The 22,567-nt window shown below is 33.1% G+C and overlaps 1 protein-coding gene across 3 annotated transcripts in view; it reads right to left on the bottom strand.

Moving 5' to 3' along the window:
• Positions 1-1,047: 1,047 nt before the first annotated feature.
• The window catches only part of LOC113511344 (uncharacterized), a 192,487-nt gene continuing 170,967 nt past the window's right edge, over positions 1,048-22,567 (bottom strand). For 2 of the 3 annotated variants that reach the window (XM_052901871.1, XM_052901872.1), the window contains exon 9: positions 1,048-2,173. In XM_052901871.1, the coding sequence (XP_052757831.1) occupies positions 2,089-2,173 (85 nt within the window). In that variant the 3' untranslated portion in view covers positions 1,048-2,088. Of the gene's footprint in view, positions 2,174-12,387; positions 12,459-22,567 lie in introns of all 3 variants that reach the window. The other variant, XR_008253679.1, reaches the window with a different exon arrangement.

The following is a 22,567-nucleotide window of genomic DNA, read 5'->3' as shown; positions in this document are numbered from 1 at the left end:
CATCGTATCACACACACATTTCTTGGAACATATCCGGCAATAAAACCTCGCGTCCTTACCTTATCTACGCACTAAACACATAAATTACGGTACTGTAGATTTTGCATATTTTTACCCGGACATTGTGAAGGAGTCCTTGCTAAATCCGTTCATGTAAATAGATTTTTTGTATCGGGATCCTTACGTACGGGACTACAGTTCTTAGACCGATATCTTTTTTTGTATACTGCCAAATGTGATGTGATTCACAGAGTTTTTGTAAATATTTACAAAGCCACACAGTATACATAGGTGTATCGTAAAAATAAGGGATATAAGATTATTTATTCTTATTGGTTTCACAGACATAATTAAGATTGTAAGATAAGATTTTAATTTTCTCTACAAATTTTACAGAGTAACAAGTTGCGTGTATATACTTTTATAGAATAAATATTTTATTCTAAAAGTAACTCAAGTTCATAATATTTGGTTAGCTCCAAATAGTTGGAATTTGTCTTTAGCATAACAGATTGCGTGTATTTACGATTATAGCTGCTTTTTTTCTGCAGAGTAATTGTATTTTCAATCTACTTCAAAAAGGAGGTTCTCAAATCAGTTGTATTTTTTTATGTTCGGTATCTTTTAGCTTTTACTCCGTCAATTGTTATTTGGTAGTATATACTTACAAATTGGTCCCATATAAATTTTATCAAAAACAGTTTAGTAGTTTTTGAATCAAAATAAACTGGTTTTGTTATAACTGAAGATTTCTTTTGTAGAACACAATCTAAAGTCGCAGTATCCTTGATGATATCATAAAATTCTCACCTAAAATCACAGACAGAATATTATAATATACATACTAATTTTAGCTATATTTTATACTGAAATTAACTATATTCTTTAATTTTACCCTCCAATTAGCCGTCATTTCTATTCCTTTCCTTGCCATTCCCTCTCATTTATACCGTTTTGTTTGTTACCGTTCATTTGTTTTGAAATGAACAATTTTTAAGAATTTTATTTTTCTGGAAGGAATAATAAAATAAATAACATAAATCCATGTAAAGATAAAGTGCTTTTTATTCGTTACAGAATTTATACAGACTCCGTCAAATACATACAAAAACATCAACAATTTAGAGACAAAATGAAATAATTGGATACCTATAGCGTAATATTCATTGTCGTACCATCTAGAAGCGGTAACAATTCGTACATAATTGACGTACTGGTGACAAAGGAAGGCAGTGACAGACGTGCGATGAAAAAAAAGTCAACTACTTTAACCGAGTATTTATATCGTTATCAGTCCTTACTTAATCGCTAAGGGGTCTAGATTGAAGATGTCACTGGACTATGTCGTGTCTAGAAGTCTAATAACAAATAAATAGGGTAACTTAAGGCCTAAGGCTGCTATCAAACCGACAACGCGTCTAATCGTCGCGCGATTGGTCTGACAGTTGCCCAATGTTTTTTTTTTTTAATCGTGGAGATTACACACGAAAGAAACTTGTAGTAACATCATCTAATGAAAATTATAAAAATTAAAATAAAGTCTGGTAACTTTCCACGTATAATTGCACATTTAGTTAACACGTAATATAAACGAAATATTATTATTGTCTTTGATAAAGAAATTGATATAATTTAAGAGCATTTATAAAAATTCTGCTAATGTTTGAATTATATTAACTACGATTCAAACATTATTTTTATTCTTTCAATTAATTATTGTTTAAAAATGACTGTAATAATTAATTTTTGTTTAACTATACATAACAAATTTGTCTCAGAATATTTTGGATTTATCCATCATTTAATATTGAAGCCAATAAATATTTTTTATAAGCAAAATCCAAATTTCAATGACAGTTTAAAGATAATCTTATTATTTGCTAATAAAACAGTTTTTAAATAATCATTTAAAGACATTAAAAATTGTTTAATGTTTTAGATCACACGTTACCATACTTCTGTATGATTGCTCTTAAAATTGTATATCCATTATACGATTTATTAATGTAAATGATAACAATGTACATAAAAATCAAAAAGTCAAACCATTTCCTCATCGTGTAATCTCCACGAACTTATTATTATTGACTAAACTGCGTTTCCTGCACTGTGAACATTGCCGTTGACGCTCAGTGGAATGGTGTTGAACTCATCGTCAATCTCTTCGTTTTTTCTGAAAATAAAATAGAGTAATCAATATTTACAATCATCATTATCATCGGGGACGAAAGGTTCTTGAGTGGCGACCTCGTACGGGCAAACGCAGTGTAGGACGACCCCTCCCCACACTAGATGGAGTGACGACCTCAAATGCATTGCAGGAAGTCCGTGGATGCAGGTGGCTCTTCTTTTTTATGGTGATAGATGAGAATGAAAACAGGTCAGTTAGTCCATCATGATGAATTCATCAGGAATTAACCATGATAGTTTCTAGGAGGAACCGCGAGGAGGCCGACCTGGTTGGGTATATTGCTAGCAATGGGATTCTCAGTCTCCATTACTAATAATCCCTTTCCACCCCCATGCAGGTGTCTCAGGATAGTTTCTTATGACAGTCTACTGCTGTCTGTCTATCCACTGCTGAATATAGGCAGAGGAGGTTTATGTTCAGCAGTGGACAGATAATAGCTGAGATAATGACGATCATCATCATCATCATCATCCTGCCCTTATACGTATTGGCTTTGTCGTAAAAGTTTTATTTTTCTCTTTTAGTCATCTCTATTTGCTATCATTTCAGAATCCACTCAACTGAGCATACGTATTATTTTTTGCATAGTCTATCAATCTCCTTCTAGGTTTTCCTCTACCGCTATAAACATCTACATTCATACAAAGGAAAATAATGAATATTATATTGAAATAATCTCATTTACATTACAGATATATATTTTTTATACAACTTAGAATGACAAACAAGCTGACGGCCCATCTGATGTAAAGTGGTAACCGTCGCTTATAGACATGAGCAGTACCATGGACATAACAGAGTATACTGTTTCGCCCATAATACCCCCCATGCGTTGCCATTCCTGAGGACTCAGGTGTTATTCTTCTGTACCCAGTAAATTCACGCCGTATCCCACCCTTCAAACCGAAACACAGCCATGCAAACACAACTGCTTTTATTATTACTATTATATCAACCTTTAACTGTCCACTGCTGAACGTAAGCCTCCCCTAAGGAGGGTTTGGCCAGTAGTTACTACGTTAGGCAGGCGGGTTAGCAACCGCAGTTAGGCTTTCGTGATGTTTGAAGAGGGACGCATCGGCCCAATCCTCAACCAATAATGTAAATGTAATTATCATGGCGGGCTAATTTTAAAACTAAGCATAAAATCTAAAATCCATAATGCGCTAAAAAAGGTCAGTTTGCAGAGTTTTAAAATAACAATATAAAATGTTATTTTTGATAATTCTATCTACCCGTGTGAAGTCAGGCCTAATTAATAATATTTTGTAATAATTTCGTATTAATTATTGTTATTTGTAAAAAATTACTTATTCAAATTAGCGAGCCAACTTGTAAGGCTTAGACAGAACACGACCTTAACAATTTTACGCATAATTATTTCACCAACTTAAGGACTTGAAAATTCGTCCCTAAACACAAATCTCGAAAATGTGTTGGGGGATTCCTTGGAATAATAATGAATGCCATTCACTTTAATGAAATGAAAATTACTTAAAACATAGAATTGAATGTATAGAAAAACTAGCTGAATTCCGCGACTTTGCCCGTGTATATTATTATACAAAGTATCTCACGTTTTAAGTTAGGATATAATCTATACGTGTGCCAAATTTCATTCATATCCGTTCAGTAATTTTTGCAAGTAACAAACATCCATAAAACCTCACAAATATCTGTCTTCTTATAAGTTTAAAACTGTTATTAAAAACACATTAAATATAGCCTATTACATACACATCAGGTTATTCAAAAGGGCGGTTAAAGATGTATTTCAAGCATTAATAGGCTACGGTAACCATCAGATGGGCCGTATGCTTGTTTGCCATCTCAGTGATATAAATAAAAAAAAAACACTAAACGATTTCTTGAATGACATTTGTCATTCAAGAAATCGTTTAGTGTTTTTTTTTTGTGCATGGTGATAGTCGATCATGCAAGGGCTTTTAACGACCATGTAATTTTAAGGCATAGTACATTTAAATAAATACACATAATGTTAACAGAGATTTAAATGAGTAAACTGTTGAGTATATTGCGGGCTCTTCTCAACAGATAACAACCTTCCGAAACCTGCAGTAAATTGAAAAAAAATTAAAAGTGCTTGTAAACAAATCTATTTGAATAAAAATGATTTGAATTTAAATTTTAGGTTAAATAAAAATTCTCATTTATATAGTAGTAAGATTAATACAGAAATTAATTAGCGTATCGTCTTCACCAAATTAGCTTCATCACCTACAAAATCGCATATTATCCTAATCCTTATTTACTAATATTATAAACTTTTACCAGAAGGAGACTTTGTACAAAAGTCGATTGCTTGGGTACCTCTGTCCCATTCGTGTTTCAACCGTGAAGCATGGCTGTGTTTGCATGGCTGTGTTTCGGTTTGAAGGGTGGGATATGACGTGAATTTACAAGGTACAGAGGAAAAACACCTGAGTCCTCAGTATACTCCGAAACAGTATACTCCGTTATATCCATAGTACTGCTTTGTCTATAGGCAACGGTCATTACTTTCCATCAGGTGGGCCGTCAGCTTGTTTGCGATTCTAAGTTGTATAAAAAAAAAACGTAAAAAGAGTTTGTTTGTTACCTTTTGGCCAATTAACATGAAACTTGGTATACACGTATGTACTACATGGGATGGGAAAGGACAAATGCAATTATTTATCCCGATCAATCGATATGTCCCGGTCACGCAAACGAAACAGCAGGTAAAGGCTATATTATAAACGTAACCATTTATAAGGATGTTACGTCTTTTTTTTTATACAACTTAGAATGGCAAACAAGCTGACGGCCCACCTGATGGAAAGTGGTAACCGTCGCCTCACCTTCCGAACTGAAACACAGGCATACAAGCAAAATCTGATAGGGCACGGCTAACAGCACGGCAGCAACACTGGTGGGACAGACGTACCCAAGCAGACGACTTTTGAACAAAGTCTTCCTCTAATAAAGACTGACATCTTACTGCTTAATATTAATTTTTATGACTGAAGTTACTGATCTTTACGAAGAAACAAATTTGTATTTAGAACATTCGATAATAAGCTAAAATAACTAGGTATTTATAAGTTAAATAAGTTATAATTATCTCAGAAACGAAATTAAGTACTAACTAGGTAATTAATTTACCAACTTCGTAACAAAGATCTGTATAGTAATTATATACGTATTGTTTGTATTCTTAAATAGACTAAATAGAACGATAGAATTATGCTAGTCTTTTTTGATGCGACTTAGAATGGCAAACAAGCTGATGACCCACCTGATGGAAAGTGGTAACCATCGCCTATAGACATGAGCAGTACCATGGACATAACGGAGTATACTGTTTTACCCATGATACCCCCCAAAAAGTCTGTCTGTGTTACTATATAGTAATACTAAATAAACTAATACTGGGAACAATTTTTTTAAAAACGTTTAAATCTTTGTTACTCAATCACACTCAAACAGTTGAATAGTCTGTAGGTATTATAAATACCGATGCGATATCTATATATTGAGTTCCTCTGGGTTCCTTAAGTCTTAGAAGAGATTTTGCCTCACTCAGCGTGTTCTACCGCTTGTACAACGGATTGTGCTCAGAGGAATTATTCAATATGATGCCTACGGCTACTTTCTATCATTGTACGGCTCGCTATCGACAGGGAGTTCACCCTCATACCTTACAGCCTAAATGGTTGCGTACAACGCGGTTTCAGAGATGTTTTCTCCCACGAACACTCAGGTCATGGAATGAGCTCCCTGCCGAAGTTTTCCCAAGAGACTACAGCATGGGGTTCTTCAAAAGGGGGGGTCAAGAGGTTTCTTCAGGGTCGACAACGCACGCGTAATACCTCTGGTATTGCAGGCGTTCATAGGCTATGGTAACTGCGTGCTTGTTTGCCACCTCAGTGGTATAAAAAAAAATTATTTTCGAATATGTTAAAAGTCTGTTATACAATATTATAATTTGAAAACTTTTAATATATTCATTATTGGACCTTTATAGATATTGTAACTAATATATATATATATATATATATATATATATATATATATATATATATATATATATATATATATATATATATATATATATTGCTATATATTATTCACCCCTACAGCTGTAAATGTATGAAATTTTGTACACATTCTATATTAAATTATACAGTACTGTCATAAATCAAGCAGACATATATTTTTTTTATGGTTTTGTTTGACCTTTTTTAAATATCCTTTTTCAAGATGATTCCAAGTGAATTTAGATAAAATTGAAACAAGTAAAATAGTCAAAATAGAATGTTTAATTCAGACGATAAGGTTAAGATTTAACAAGCTTAATGGTAAAAAAAAAATAGCACAAAAGAACGAAAATCTCTACTTAGGCAGCATTAATTTTCTTTTTTTTTATTTTATTTCATTTTTTTTTTTATTAACAGTGATGTAATTATTTACTCGAGTGAGACTTTGTACAAAAGTCGTTTACTTGGATACCTTTGTATCATTTGTGTTTTTGCCGTGAGGAAGTTGTGTTTGCATGGCTGTGTTTCGGTTTGAAGGATGGGATATGACAATGAAATTACAGTATACAGAGGCATAACACCATAGTCCGCAGGAATGACAACGCATGAGGGCTATGTGATGGGCGACACAGTATACAGTGTACTATGTTATGTTTATTGTACCGTTCATAATTCTGTATAATACTGTTATACTCGTATTCATTAATTGCTTATTTTTATAGACGACAGTTACCACTTTCCATCAGGTAAGCCGTCAGCTTCTTTGCCATTAATTCAAAATTGCATAAAAAAATTTACTTTAAAACATTACTTATCTCACAAAATTTGTTTAATACAAATTTTAATCAAAATAACTCTGTCATTCTTGTAATAGATCTTAGGTAATTGGCTTACCCGCCCTGTGGAGCAATTTAAAGTCCTGTTTTAACAGGATTATCTAGTAAAATATAGGCTGAAGTTCTAGACGTTTTGATTAGAGGCTAATCCGATGAAAGATAGTAATGAAACAAGTTCCATGTAATTATACAGTACTTGTATGTACACTATTGTAAATGTTTCCAAAATTACAAATTTACGTTTATTTTTTATGTTACTTGGAATGGCAAAGAAGCTAACAGCCTACCCGAAGAAAGTAAAGGTAACCGTCGCCTATAGATATAAACACTATAGACATTTCAGAATAGAATACATTCTGATGATCATGGTTACCATTCCTGAGGACTATGATGTCATACTTCCGTTCCCTGTAATATCACCTAAAAAGAAATGCATAGAGAATGAGAAAGATAAAAAAAAAAAACATTTCCATAAGTCTCTCTCGTAGTCCTTCTAGTATTCACACCCTTTCTGATCAATACCATCATATATATATCGCCATGTGGTCTCGGTAAAGAATAGGCCACCCCTTCCTTTTCCGTAGGTGTCGTAAGAATCGACTAAGGGAGGGTGAGGAATAGGCAGCAGCGTCCCTCTTAAAACATCCCTAAAAACCTAATTGCGGTTGCTAACCTCCCTGTCAAGCATGGCAACTCAAAAAAAAAAATATATATATATATATATATATATTTCTATTTAAAACATACAACGTTTTCTAGTTCGAAGTGACGTGAGCATATTACTTTCCTAACTTATGACAATCGTGTTATTTAAATGTTCCAAATATGAATTGGAAAACTTTGAGGTTAGGCGCGGAATTCGATTTTCAAATCCCCAGACTAGAAGCTCGACATTCGTAATTCACAGAATAAATACTCTTGATAATACTTAATACAGAGACTATAATCGATTGTTTATGTTGCTTACTCTACGCTGTATGATTCTATATAAAACAATAAAAATCTATTTGGTTTACGAAGCAATATTTACATCTATTTTTTTACTACTTTCATCATACTGAATGATTTTTTCTTTTAATTATACGTAAATGATTCTATATAAAACAATAAAAATCTATTTGTGTTTAAAGTCCTCTGGTTGTAGGTTTCTCAGCAATATTTTTTACAAAAACTCTATTTTTTTACTACTTTCATCATACTGAATGATTTTTTTCTTTTAATTATTTTTTTGTTCGTGGTTCCCCGGATGTCTTCCACTCTTTGCTTTCACGGCCATTCTTGCCGAGTTTCGAGAGTGTTTTAAATTAATATGCTTTGTTTTAAAAACTGTGATAAATATTGCCCGCATTTAGAAGCTAAAATATAATAAAAAAAGGAAATACTATTATTCCGTTCGCTTTAACATTTTTGGCTGATGCAATTTTTTTGCAATGCGCGTCCATATTTCAATATTGCATGTAATTCAATTAAAAATTCCCTAGATCAAGTGGACTTTTCAATTTCAATATGAAATTTAACGTAGCATAGATAATAGAGGCTACTTTCAATTACTGTAGCAATGCATATTTTAAGCTTAAATTATATACAGCGTTTTTGACACTCGATGTGTCAAAAGCGTATCAATAATAGCTAATTTCTTTTTCTAACCAAAACTTTTTATTCAGTGTTACTAGTAATTAAAAATTTCCTAGATTAGGTCGATTTTTTTAAATTGAATTGAGAACTATTTTTTCCAATTAATATAAATATGTACGTATTGCTTGCAAATTAATATATGTACATATATTAATTAGAATAGAGGTCATTTTTAAAGATTTATATCCGAACATATATTCTAAGACTATACTTAGATATAAAGCAAAGAAACCAGTAAAAATAAGCGTCATTCCGAATAATTATGCTCTCATTATCCTTTTTATTAATTTTTTTTAATTTAATCTTAAATTATAACTTTTCCCTTATACAAAGTAATAAATCTACGTTATGGCAAGTCTATTCGCCCATACATGGATAAAAAAGTTGACCTGTATTGGTGTAACATTTGTATGGAGGCATTCTATCTATATTATCTAAGATTCCAAGTTTATTCTTAGATATCGATCAAAGTAATCAGCAATGAAAAGCATTATTATATAATCATGATGATATCTAAAAAAAAAAACACTTTTCCAAATCCAGTGAGGGATTTTTTGAAAATTGCACTGTTTTTGGCAAAGTAGTTATATTAAAACCCTATATTTAGTAGTATCTAAGGATTACTCAGGCGGGAAATGTCTGTTAAACCAATAAATTAATAGTGGTTTCACCGGGACAAGAAACGACGTAACCCAGGGAATTTAGACTGAATTTATGAGTTTTGAATTGCGACGCTAAAACTTCTCTACTGCAAAACATCAATGGTAATGTTAGATCTATTAAACTTCGAAGAACTAGGGCCTCAGCTATTATTGGGCAAAGATCATTATATAATACAGTTGCACAAATAAAATTGAAATATATTGCAACGCAAATTACAACTTAACCTTTTTAATCGCAACAAAATTATTATACAAAAGAAATCGATATTCATATTGCAGAATGAAGCAAGTCAGTTTAAAAACATCTTTATAAACTTTCAGTTATAATCGGCCATCTTGTGGCTGACGCCATTTCAAAGCGAATCAGATTCATTTGATATCCATATTATTAACGTTGACAAAATATATCCCATCCACTATCATATACGAGTATTGTCGGCCATTTTGAAAATATTGAAATATTGAGTATTGCATATTGTATTACTAGAACCAGCGATAATTAAAAATGTATACAAAATTTCAGCTTAATCGGTTCAAGTTTAGTCCACCTACAAAAAAATAACATGCAAATTATTTTATTTAACTTTAAAAAATACATCAACAAACAACACAATATTTCATAGACACATTCTATTTAAAATAATTGAATTTAGAACGCGCATCGCAGTAAATTTTGCCTCGCAACAAGCAGAAATTTTATTGCGAAATGCCTCTATCGTCACTAAATAAACGGACCAATATGGAAATAAATCCTATCATATATTTATTTTTTTATTTAAGGAACACCAACAGCATATTGCATTATAACATATAGGTATAACAACATTAAATACAATACAATATTAATGCACATGCCTATTATAGGTATTCACAGCATTCACTTTAACATACATACAGTGTAAGAAAATTAAGTAAATAACAAAAATAAACATGTAATCTAAGTTGTGAGCAATATCATAAAATAAGATTATGAGTGAATTAAATTAAAAAAAATATTAAAAAAATATATATTATGACAATTAGAGTTAATTTTCATAAGATTGTTGTACAAAGTGCTTCAGCAATTTATTCCTGTAGGAATTCGAATTATCGTACACTATATCAATTTCAGGTAATTTGGCATTAATTTCATTGTATGACGCACTAATCCTAGCCAGAGGTTGATGCAGTCCTAGGTTTGTTCTGCAGCGCGGTAAGCTAAATGTTCTAGTTATAGGGTGTCGAGGATAATTTAGAGGTACCGTTAATTGGATTGAACTCAGTAAATCTGCACAATGAATTTTATTATTGAGAATTTTATGAATAAACATTAAGTCTGCAATCATACGACGCGTCTTAAGAGAGGTAATGTTAAAGAAGGACATTCTCTGACTATAAGGTCGCCTATGCGATATGTTACGGGTTATGTAAGCTAGGTGTCTAGTGAATGCTCGTTGGATACTTTCTATTCTTTGAGATGAAGAGCTGTAGACTGGATTCCAGGAAACAGAGGCAAACTCCAAACGACTACGTACTAAACTGTTATAAAGAATTAATCTAGTTTGCCTCAATTTAAAGCCTTTTAAAGAACGTTTAAGGAAACCAAGCATTTGTGCCGCCCGTGTGACAATATTATTTATGTGTACATTAAATTTAAGTTTGCTATCAAGCAATACTCCTAGATCTCGAATTTCACTAACAACTACCAGTTTTTCACCGTTTAAAGAATAACTTCTATAGGATAAGATATAATAATAAGATTCTATAGGTTTAATTTTACGAGTAAAACGAAAGTACGAACATTTATTTGTGTTAAGTAACATACCATTCAAAGTAGACCATTCCCCAACACCATCTAAGTGTATAAAATATATATGAAAGTTCGTTTAAAATTGGCGAAAATATCATATGATAGACTATATATCAAAATATAAAAATGATGATTTTTTGTTTTCATAAGTAATTAAAAATAAAAAAAAATGACTTTAATTACTTAATAGCATACATACAACAGGAGAGAATGAAGAAGGAAGATTAGGAGAGAACACAGCAAAACAGTACTTAAAAGGAGAGATAGTAGGATTTAACAGAGGTTTTAAAGCTAGCGAGGGTTTGAACTCACCGAATAGAGGCAGATAGTGAGTTCCACAGGCCAGCCTGGACAGTAACGAATTTAGAATAAAAGGAAGAATAAGGAACGGGAAATTTGAGGCGAAGGTTGTTGACACTGTGCGAAATATTGCTATTAACCTCACCGAGAAACACGAATCGATCATTTTTCATATAGTCTATTCTTTATAATCTTCATTCTAGTAATAAAAAGCAAAAAACAAACTGTCTATAACATTTTCACGGACAAACGTATAATATCCAATTCTAAGAACTGACTAAAGTAAACACATAAAAAAAAATCTAGAAAAATGTGCTAGTCGCGTCTAAATACTTATGTATACAGACACCTATTAATACCAAGCTTTATATAAATATTTACATCTATAAAAATTACATATATGCTGTGCCAACATTACCAGTTTGGGTATTTTCTTCAAAATTTCGGGTAAAATTATTGTGTTCGCCAAATTTTGGCGATAGATAATTGTTTAGGAATATTTTGGAGAAGTATGGAATAAAATTTAAGTATTTTTTGAGAGATTTAATATTTGTAAATAGTATAAATGTCAAGTTAGTTAAAATTGAAGAGAATTTACCAGTGAAGCTAGCAACATGAGGCGAAGAAATCAGGTGTAAATAAAATCTTCTTTCTTAATTTTTCGTAGTTCTCATAATAATTACATGGTAAATTGAAAACCGTTAAGTGTGTTATTAGGTAAAAATTAACGAAATTGTATCAATTAGAGAAAAATCTGACATTTGGACAAAATCAACAATCAAGTCTGGCAACCCTGGATCTAGCAAAACTTTAATTCATTAAATAATAAACTGTCAAACTTAGTACTTTTACAAATTACTTACATATTAAGTAATTAATAATCTACTATAGAAATCACCGACTGTCATAAACAACTTTAAGGCAATTAATTATTATAATAAAATGGAGTACATACGCTATAAGTATTCATCGGCTTGATTTTCTTTATTGCTTTTACGAAGTAGCAATGGTTAGTCGACCGGCAATCTAAATTAAAAGCGTTTATATTATTACATGTTTAATAGAAAGACTCAAAACTATTCGCTATATAAAAAGAAGGGCAATTAATATTATATTTCAATTTTTTTTTTTAACTTTCAATCACTTTAAACTCACCTTCACCTAACGTCATACCGTTGACAGAAGACGAATGAATACAAACTGTTCACATCTCAAATCTATCTCAATCAATCAATATAATTCATACTCTTTCATTCATACTCGTTTTCTACACAAGTAGATTATAACCCACTAAAAAATTTCTTTTATTGTAGTAAAACCTGTTAATTTAAAAACTTAACTACTAAACTAATTTTGATTAAATTTCTATGGGACTAATCTGAAGGTTTAAGACAAAAAATGGTTTATAAATGATAAAGTTGTGAACATAAAGTCACAACCTTCATTTGGTTGTGTTTTTTTTTCAACCTCTTCCTTTTCAGACACATACTTTATTATGCTTACATTTCAGAAAATAAACTTATTTTCATGTAATTACCAATAGCACGTACAGTACAAAAACAGCGTGATCAATAGCTATCACTACTATTAGAATGTCTGGACAATAGACAAATGTGTGTGTATGTGTGTATATATTCGTAGTATACTGGGCTCGCTGTTTTTTTTTTTTATTTCAATCTCCCGATAGGTCATTTTTGAGTCAGAAATACGGGATAAATAAAAAGAGACTGAGAACAATCATACTATATGAGTACTATCACTTTTACTGTGATTCTGTTCCGAATATCTTAATAATATAATAAAACTGTAACTAGACGATATCTGCGGGTCTATCATGAAATGAAATTCCGAAATTTCGGACTCAATTTCGTGTTTTTGTTTATACCAAAATCGGATCAATAAATGGAGTTTAACATTTCGTTCGTCATACATCCTATCATAAAAGTCCAAAGGAACAATATTTTAACATTTTTAATATTTTCAAACGACATCTATTATGTAATTTTAACATCAAATTTCTGTTTCGTTTGGCTTCGAAATTTCGAAAAACATTTCATGGTAGGCCCTCTGTACATAAAAATAAAAAAAAAAATAGGTGTGGTTTCAATAGGCATAATAAAACCAAAACAACAGTTTTCAGAGTTTTTTGTCTTTCCATCTGTCTTTACCTTCTGTATGTTCCGAGATCACGTAAAACCTACTGCAACAAACTGGATGCGGTTTAGACTATTGAATTCCTGAAAGTCTAACTTCAAAACTGATCTATGTTTATTTTGATCAACCAACTAAGTTTTACTGCTTTGAAATCCACGCGTCACAGCCGCTAAAAAGTTTGTAATATAAAAATATCCAAGATAATTCGTGTCGAATGTCAAGCGTCACTACGTTCGTGGTTACTAGTTGAATCCTATCAATCAATTGTAGCCACTTCCTGGAGCTAGGGTCGACCCGCATCATTCATATATTATCTAAAGTTAACCGTTCCATTCAATAAAAGTTACGAGTGTCCATAACGAAGTATTGCAACGTAGCAATTATCCGTCAATTTTCATAAACAATCGAACATTTTTCAATGTTTTTGACTGATTATTTAAAAAGTGTTCTGCTAGCAAACTAAAAAGTTAACCATGCAATAATACTGTTATTAAACTATCAAGAAAAAATTGGATTTTGATGGCAAAAATTTATCTAAAAAATTTTAACACAAAATATGTAATAAATTCAAAGTTTTCAATGAAACATTTGTATACAACATATTCTATAATCAACGTCATAGTTCACTAGTACAGCACTTTTGAAATAATCACTCAGAACCATAGAAAAATTTATTTCTTTTTAATTGACATATTACTGCGACGTTGCCACACTTCGGTAAGCAAAGTTATGAACGCTCTTAAATATGAATTACCAATTGAAAAAGGTGTGGCCACTTCAATACCCAGACAATAAATATGTATTTTTTTAAAGAATAGTAATATCAATGCATGAATTTTACCATGAGCATCATATCATCATCATATCAGCCGTTAACTGTCCACTGTTAAACATAGGCCTCCACCATAAGGGAGGATTTACCAGTAGTTGCCACGCTTATCAGGCTGGCTGGTAATCGCTGTTAGGCTTTGGTGATGTTTTAAGAGAGATGCTGCTGCTTATCCCGCGACTATTAAGTTTCCTTAGTCGCCTCTTACGACACCGACAAGAAAGGAAGGGGTGGTCTATTCTATACCGGGACCACACGGCATCCTCGGGTATTATAGTGTATTCTATAATATCCATAGAGTTAACCATATTTATAGGTAACGGTTACTTTCCATTATACGTTAATACCACTTGATTGGGAGGAGGGATTGTTAGTAAAGGGGAGGTTAGTCCCCATTGCTATCAGTATACCCCATTAGGTCGACCTCCACGCGATTCTCCCTGGAAACCATCGTGACTAATTTATCGTTGAATTCGTCACGATGGGCTAACTGACCTGCCTTTTCATCCACACCTATCATCTTTCACTGGTGCCCCTCCAGTGTATACCGATAGCGCAGGCGAGGTAACCATTCCATTATCATCCATTAAAAAAAATACCACTTGATTTGCCATCCCAAAATGCATTAAATAAAAGAATCGCTATAATTGAGACCACACCCAACCAACGATTCTGAGGGCTTACAAATTAACTCCCTAATTAGTGATAATGGAGTCATATCCTGTGAGGCACATTTGGTACATACATAGATATGATTGTGATTTACAGGAAACGATAACGTACAACGTTCATCGCTTTGTCTTGGAAGCTGTAGAGATTTTAAGGGGTTATTACACTAACATATTTGTAGTAACACATACATTTTTTTAATGGGTAAGATTAGAATAGTAACTCTGCTTGCGCTATTTATATGCACTAGCGGGGCATCAGTGAGGATAAAAGCAAGTCAGTTAGCCCATTGTGTTCACGAATCACCGTTTTAAGGGAGACTGCGTGGAGGTCGACCCGATAAGGTATATTGTTAGTAATGGGGCTTTTAGACCCTATTACTAACAAATCCTTCCTCCCCTTCCTCAACATTCTTATCATTTCTCTTTTCTAAATATGAAAAGGCTATTTTACATAACTATTTATTTTTCTTTATTATAAATTAAAATTTATATAAGTGACGAGATTTTTTTTATACTACTTAGAATGGCAAACAAGCTGACGGTCCACCTGATGGAAAGTGGTAACCGTTGCCTATAGACATGAGCAGTACCATGGACATAACAGAGTATACTGTTTCGCCCATGATACCCCTTATGCGTTGCCATTCCTGAGGACTCAGGTGTTATTCCTCCGTACCCAGTAAATTCACGCCATATCCCACCCTTCAAACCGAAACACAGCCATGCAAACACAACCGCTTCACGATAGAAACACGAATGGGACAGAGGTACTCAAGCAATCGACTTTTGTACAAAGTCTCCCTCTGGTAGGTATATAATAAATACAAGCGAATTGAGAAACCACCTTCTCTTTGAAGTCAGTTGAAAAGATGGCCTGCGTAATAATTTGGCATATGGCAGTGTAATAACGTCCCAAGATAAAGCTAAACGTTGTACTTATCTATTATTTTATCTATGATTGTATGTAGAAATGAATAGGGGGAGATGAAATAGATCATGCTTTTATGTCTAATGAATTATGGATTTTACTGGTATGAACGGTGAATCGAAAATAAAAATTAACTCTAGTAACGAGGATATCCGCAAAAGTACCAAAGCAACCGACATAGCCCGAAGAATAAGCAATCTGAAGTGGCAATGGGCTGGACACATAGCTCGATGAACCGACAACCGTTGGCGAATAAAGGTTCTTGAGTGGTGACCTCGTACGGGCAAACGTCGTGTAGGACGACCCCCCTACTAGATGGAGTGACGACCTCAAATGCATTGCAGGGAGTCAGTGGATGTAGGTGGTTCAGAACCGTTCCTTATGGCGCTCTATGGGGATAATGGCTGAAATAATTATGATGATATAATAAATTGATTCACTTGAAAAATTTTGACATCCATATTCTTATGTACTTTCTCAATTCGCCGGGTTTTTTTGTGTATATATATATAACACAATATTATCGCCACTTCTTTTTGTAATCTATAAAATTCACCAGGTTTATATCTTATCGATTCCTAATTCCTATTTTAAATTCCGATTAGTCATGTTTTTCAACAGATTTAAAAAAAAAACGGAAGTACTCAGTTCGGTTCTATTTTTTTTATGTTTGTTACCTGATAACTTCGACCTATTTAGAAAATTCTTTCTTTATCTGAATATCCTTTCAAATTGGTCCCATATATATCATATTATCAATATTAGTTTCATAGTTTAGTTTTTAAGTCATAATAATGTGTTATTATGAGTTAAAAACTAATTTATGTTATCAAATGTGTGTTCAATTGTAGCATAACCAATATCACAGTTGAAGTCGGTTTTTTTTTTATATATTCTTTATTGCACAAAAACATACAGTAACAACAATAAGTTAATAACAATGTTAGCAAAGGCGAACTTATCTCTAAAAGAGATTTCTTCCAGTCAACCTAACGCAGTGGCATAGGAAGTAGTGAGTGTAGTAAAGACAATTTAAATAAATATTTACATAAATTATAAATAATTATATATATACACACATGCATTCACATATATACATACATACACATACACATATATATACATATACACATACATATACACACATACATACACACGTTAAATACAACATATAAATATCAAATACAAGAGAACACAATGATGACAGTCTTCTAATCATTTTTATATTTAAATTAAAATTGGAAAGATAAAATAAGTTTTTTTGTGAAACAATATAATTATTTGTGGAGCAAAATGCTTAATTATTGTTACTTAGTTATATCGAATCGTCTAATATTATTTATTTGACCTAATAAACAAACCAGATTATATAAATTATATATAATTTTCTAGAATAAGAAATTCGAAAATTCGAAACTTTAAGCCCTTTTTTCATTTGATAGCCATATTAAGAGGATTGAAAAAATATGACCCGCCATTTTGTGACAGCGACCATTTTAAAAACTATTGTGCTAATTCTGCATACTATATTTTCACCAGAACTAAATGTATGTATGTAAAATTTCAACTCAATCGAACGTTAAGATAAGGTTCTAATTTGGCTTGCAAGATTTAAAATCTAGTCAAATAATCATACATTACAAGTTAAAACTTGTAAACAAGTTAAATTTAATTAAATAAAATACTTTTTTATTTAATGTCATGACGACCTATTACTAAACTATTCCGCTGTTATTCGAGCCACGCCCGACCAAGCATCAATTTGCAAATCACCTCTAATAGGGCCGCTTCCTGTGACGCATCTTTGTGTTGCACTGAGGGCTCGGATTCTGATTGTATATCACGAACACCCACACAGATCCTCCTTTTATATCTTTACTAGCTTTTACGTCGACGTGATTGGGATATATCGATTGGCCAGAATAAATAGTAGCTTTAGATGGCTACTTATATAGAGCATCGAGTCTCAAAAACGGGTCGACTTTTTGTCGACTAATTGTCAAATTAGCTAACTCGATTTTTTGTCAGTGTTCTACATACTTACGCACATAATGTATCTCGATGTATCTATATTTAATTATTTAATAAATAAAAAAGAGTTTTTACGCTTTAAAAAGATGAAATAATTATTAAACAAAATAAATATAGAAGTTATAAAGGAAATACTATAAATCATAACTAACTATTTATCACATAAAATCGTATGAAAATATTGTCCCGCCCTTCTCGAAGCATTTATATGGAGACTCTCTATCAATATAATCTAAGTCTATGTCCTTCTCCATCCCATATAGTACATTGTACCAAATTTCACACCGATTGGTTAAGCCGTTAATGCGCTAAGAGGTAACAACAAACAAACTCTCTTTTACGTTTATAATATTAGTAAGGATTAACATAATACGCGTTGAACTAGCTTTTGTCCGCAACTTTATATGCATGAAGTTTGAAAGTAGATAACTATTAGGCATGGGTAATATATAGTAGTATACATATATTTTAGGTACAATATTTATTTCATCATCATCATCATCATTTCAGCCATTATCCATCCACTGCTGGATATAATACCACAAGAGTTTGTTATGCCGTATTATTGTTTATTTGTTAATTAGCATACTGTGTTTCCTTTAAAATTATTATACACTAAGTTTAAATAGACAGTAATTTTAATATTAAATCTTATCAGTGTAACGATTGCTAGGAGTCCAAATAAAGGAAAATAAAATAATACAAGCCTCCCTCATAGACTGCCATAAAGAACGGTCCTGAGCCACCTGCATCCACTGACTCCCTGCAATGAATTTCAGGTCGTCACTCCATATATCGGAGGATCGTCCACTAGATGGAGTGACCATTATCATATCAACCTTTAACTGTCCACTGCTGAACATAAACCTCCCTCTTAGGGGGTTTTGCCAATAGTTGTCACACTTGGCAGACGAACTGGCAACCGCAGTTAGGTCTTAGAGATGTTTTAAGAGGGACGCTGCTGCCCATCCACCATCTAAGTTAGGATATAACCTACTCATGTACCAAATCTCATACAAATCTATTCAGTAGTTTTTGCGTAAAAAAGTAATAAACATTCATCCATCCATCCTTACAAACTTTTGCATTTATAATCCATACATATAATAAAATCGTGTCTACAATCGTGTAACTAGTCGCTGTCTGTACATGAAAGATATATAAGAAAAACTATTATATAGGCTTTATGAACACAAGAGAACCTAAAACAATGATTTGAATTTAATAGAATTGAAAAAAATTGAAATTATTAGAATTTTTGTCTGTTTATCTGTATGTTTGTGCACGCTAATCTCAGAAATGACAACCGATTTGAATTCGTTTTTTTTACTAATATGTTACTGTTTGCTCCACTTAACATTCGGTGTTTGCTTTATTTCAGTCGATTCATTAAAAAAAAATATATATACCAATCTAAAAAATCCCATATGCAGAGCATTTTATGCTATAAAATAACCGATCAGTAAAATTGGCTTTTTTTTATATTACTGAGGTGGCAAGCAAGCATACGGCCCACCTGATGGTAAGTGGTTACCGTAGCCAATGAAGAACTTCTATACCAGAAGTATTACACGTGCGTTGCCGACCTTGAAAAAACCTCTGTACACCCTAAACTTTTTTTATTTTATACCATACATATAATAATGATTTTCGAAAATTCTATCTGCTTGTACGAATGTCGGATCGCTAGTTATTATTATGATTAATTGGATGTGTTATGGTATTGTGTTTTGATATCCTTTGATACTACTGAAGTACAAAAACATACTTGTATACAAAAAGAAATTTCTATAAGTAAATTCCAAGTTATCTCCTTGCATTTAAGCTTACCCGCTCAGTCTGCACAGCCGAAGGGATTTTATAAGGGTTCTTTTTGTAGGTATAACGATTTAGATGTGATATTCATAACCCATGGGGTTCAGAGCCCTTTGTAAGCTTACAGACCGACGTAAACGGCTTAACGTGCATCCTGAGATATGAAGATATTAAAGAATTATCTCTTTACCAGACCTGACCCCATAAAAGGAGCCATGGAAAGAGAAAATATATAATTACTACTTTAACTGAAACAACGTCCATAGGCTACAGTAGTCGCTTAGTATCAGATGGGTTGTATGCTTGATTACCACCTTCGTGGTATAAAAAAAACAAAGTTTTAAGCTTAGATAAATAAAGTGACTTATCTAAGCTCATTACGATTAGAGTTCTTTTCTTTTCATTTAGGAGTTTCCTCTTGTCGGTGTAACTAATTCATGCATCTTCCTCCAGCCAGATCTATCCCAGGCCATATCTTTTATCTCCCTATACGACATGACGCCTAATGTTTCCTTTATCTGTCCCATGTAGTTAATCCTCGGTCGTCCTCTTCCTTTTTTGCCCTCTATCTTTCCTTCTATTATGCTCTTAAAAAAATCGTCATGTCATATAAGGTGGCCCAGCATTTTGCCTCTTCTATTCTTTATTATTTTTTACTATTTAAAAATCATCATCATCATATTAATAGGTAACTGTCCACTCCTGAACATAGGCTTCTCCCATAGGCTGACATATCAGTCTCGAGCCACCTGCAGCCACTGACTCCCTGTAATGCATTTGAGGTCGTCGCTCCGTCATGTTTGTGGGATCGTCCTACATCGTATTTGCAAGTACGGATTGTCACTCAAGAAATTTTCTTCCCCATTGGTTGTTGATTCTTCGAGCTATGTAAGCTATCTATTGCTACTTCAGCTTGCTTCACATCAGTCTTTAATTGTCCACTGCTGGACATAGGCCTCCTCCTTGGGAGCTTATTCTTAACTATTTAAAAATAATTTTTACTAATATTACTAAATGGTCGCGTACAGCGCGGTTTCAGAGATGTTTTCTCCCACGAACACTCATGTTATGGAACGAGCTCCCTGCCGAGGCTTTCCCAAAAAACTACAGCATGGGGTTCTTCAAAAGGGGGTAAAGAGATTTCTTCAGGGTCGGCAACGTGCGCGTAATATCCCAGGTATTGCAGGCGTTCACAGGCGACGGTAATCGTTTACCAATACGTTTATTTATTTGTTACCTCTTCACGCTAAGACGGCTTAACCAATCACTATGAAATTTCGTATACACTTCCAATATAGGATGGAGAAAGACAATAATCTACTATTGGTCCGCGAGTAAAAATTAGCAGTTCATATTTTTATTTATTTAGATTAAGACATATTTTATTAATTTTGTAAAAGGCTGCTAAGGGAGGGCAAAAAACGGACAGCAGCGTTCCTCCTATAACATCTCCATAGCCTAACTGCGGTTGCCAATCCGCCTGTCAAGCGTGGCAACTACTGGCAAAACGGAGGGTTTTAAAAAAGGGAGGCTTATGTTCAGCAGTGGACAGTTAAACGCTGATGTCGATGAATACATATTTTATTCCGAAAAGAAAAATGGGGCAAGTAGATGGCGATAGATGGCGTTTCCCGGGTCAGCTGGTACTTACTAATAAAAGTACAATTAGTTTGTTTAAGGTCATTAAGGTACCTAATTGTAATTTATCTCTTTAACGACTTTACCCATCCATATAAATTAATTGGTTTACATGTACTATTTAGAATGGAAGTGGGCACAGGCACCCACATCCCGATCAATTAACATCTCCGTCATGCGGACGAAGTCACAGGAAGCAAAGTAGTTTATAAACATCTTTAACCGTTTGCCACAGAAGCGAGGATATTTAGGTATTAACATAAATACTTCCTGTTACCCAGTTACCCCTGTTCCTAATACAACAACTCCATCAGCAAAATGACTAAAGCAGGATAAGTCGGTGTAAATCCTTGTGATTTTAAATAAAAACTTTTTAACAGTGTTTCTAAGAAGAAAATATTATTAATTTTTTTTTGGTACATACAGGTATTTTTTTTTAAATGGATTATAGTGAAATGATAATGGAAGATCATGGAATGGTAACTCCGCTTGCGTTATTGGTATACGGTGATGGGGCACAAGTGAGGATAGGTGATGATGAAAACAGGTCAGTTGACTCATCCTGACAAATTCCACAAGAATTAACCACGATTGTTACCAGGAGAGCCGCGGGGAAGTTAACTTGATAGGGTATATTGCGAATATATCCCCAATAGTGTCCCACTGCTGGGCATAAACACGCTCATATCAGGAGTATACAGGCTATAGGCGACGGCTACTACTTTCCATCAGGTGAGCCGTCAGCTTGTTTGCCATTCTAAGTTGCATAAAAAACACTTTTAATCGCATACAAGCTAGAGTTTGGAAATAAATAAACAAATATTTTTATTCAACAATGCTTAGATTTAATAATTTTAAGCATTCGAATAATCATTTATTGTTATTTTGCCGCCCTTAATGTGCCGTTATTGTGCCGACAGGCAGCACCCGTTCACGAGTATGACGAAAGAGCTACCCATCATTACGCCCACCATATTATCCATCAACCATATTATATTGATATACAGTTTTATTTAGATCTTCCTATACTTTGCTCCCGTCTCTTAACGATTTATTACGCTACCTATAC

This window comes from Galleria mellonella, unplaced genomic scaffold, assembly GCF_026898425.1.
Source record: "Galleria mellonella isolate WM207_F2 unplaced genomic scaffold, CSIRO_AGI_GalMel_v1 utg83, whole genome shotgun sequence".
Classification (NCBI taxonomy): domain Eukaryota; kingdom Metazoa; phylum Arthropoda; class Insecta; order Lepidoptera; family Pyralidae; genus Galleria; species Galleria mellonella.
Note: the sequence above shows the minus strand (reverse complement) of the source record. Positions and strands in the feature narration are given on the sequence as shown.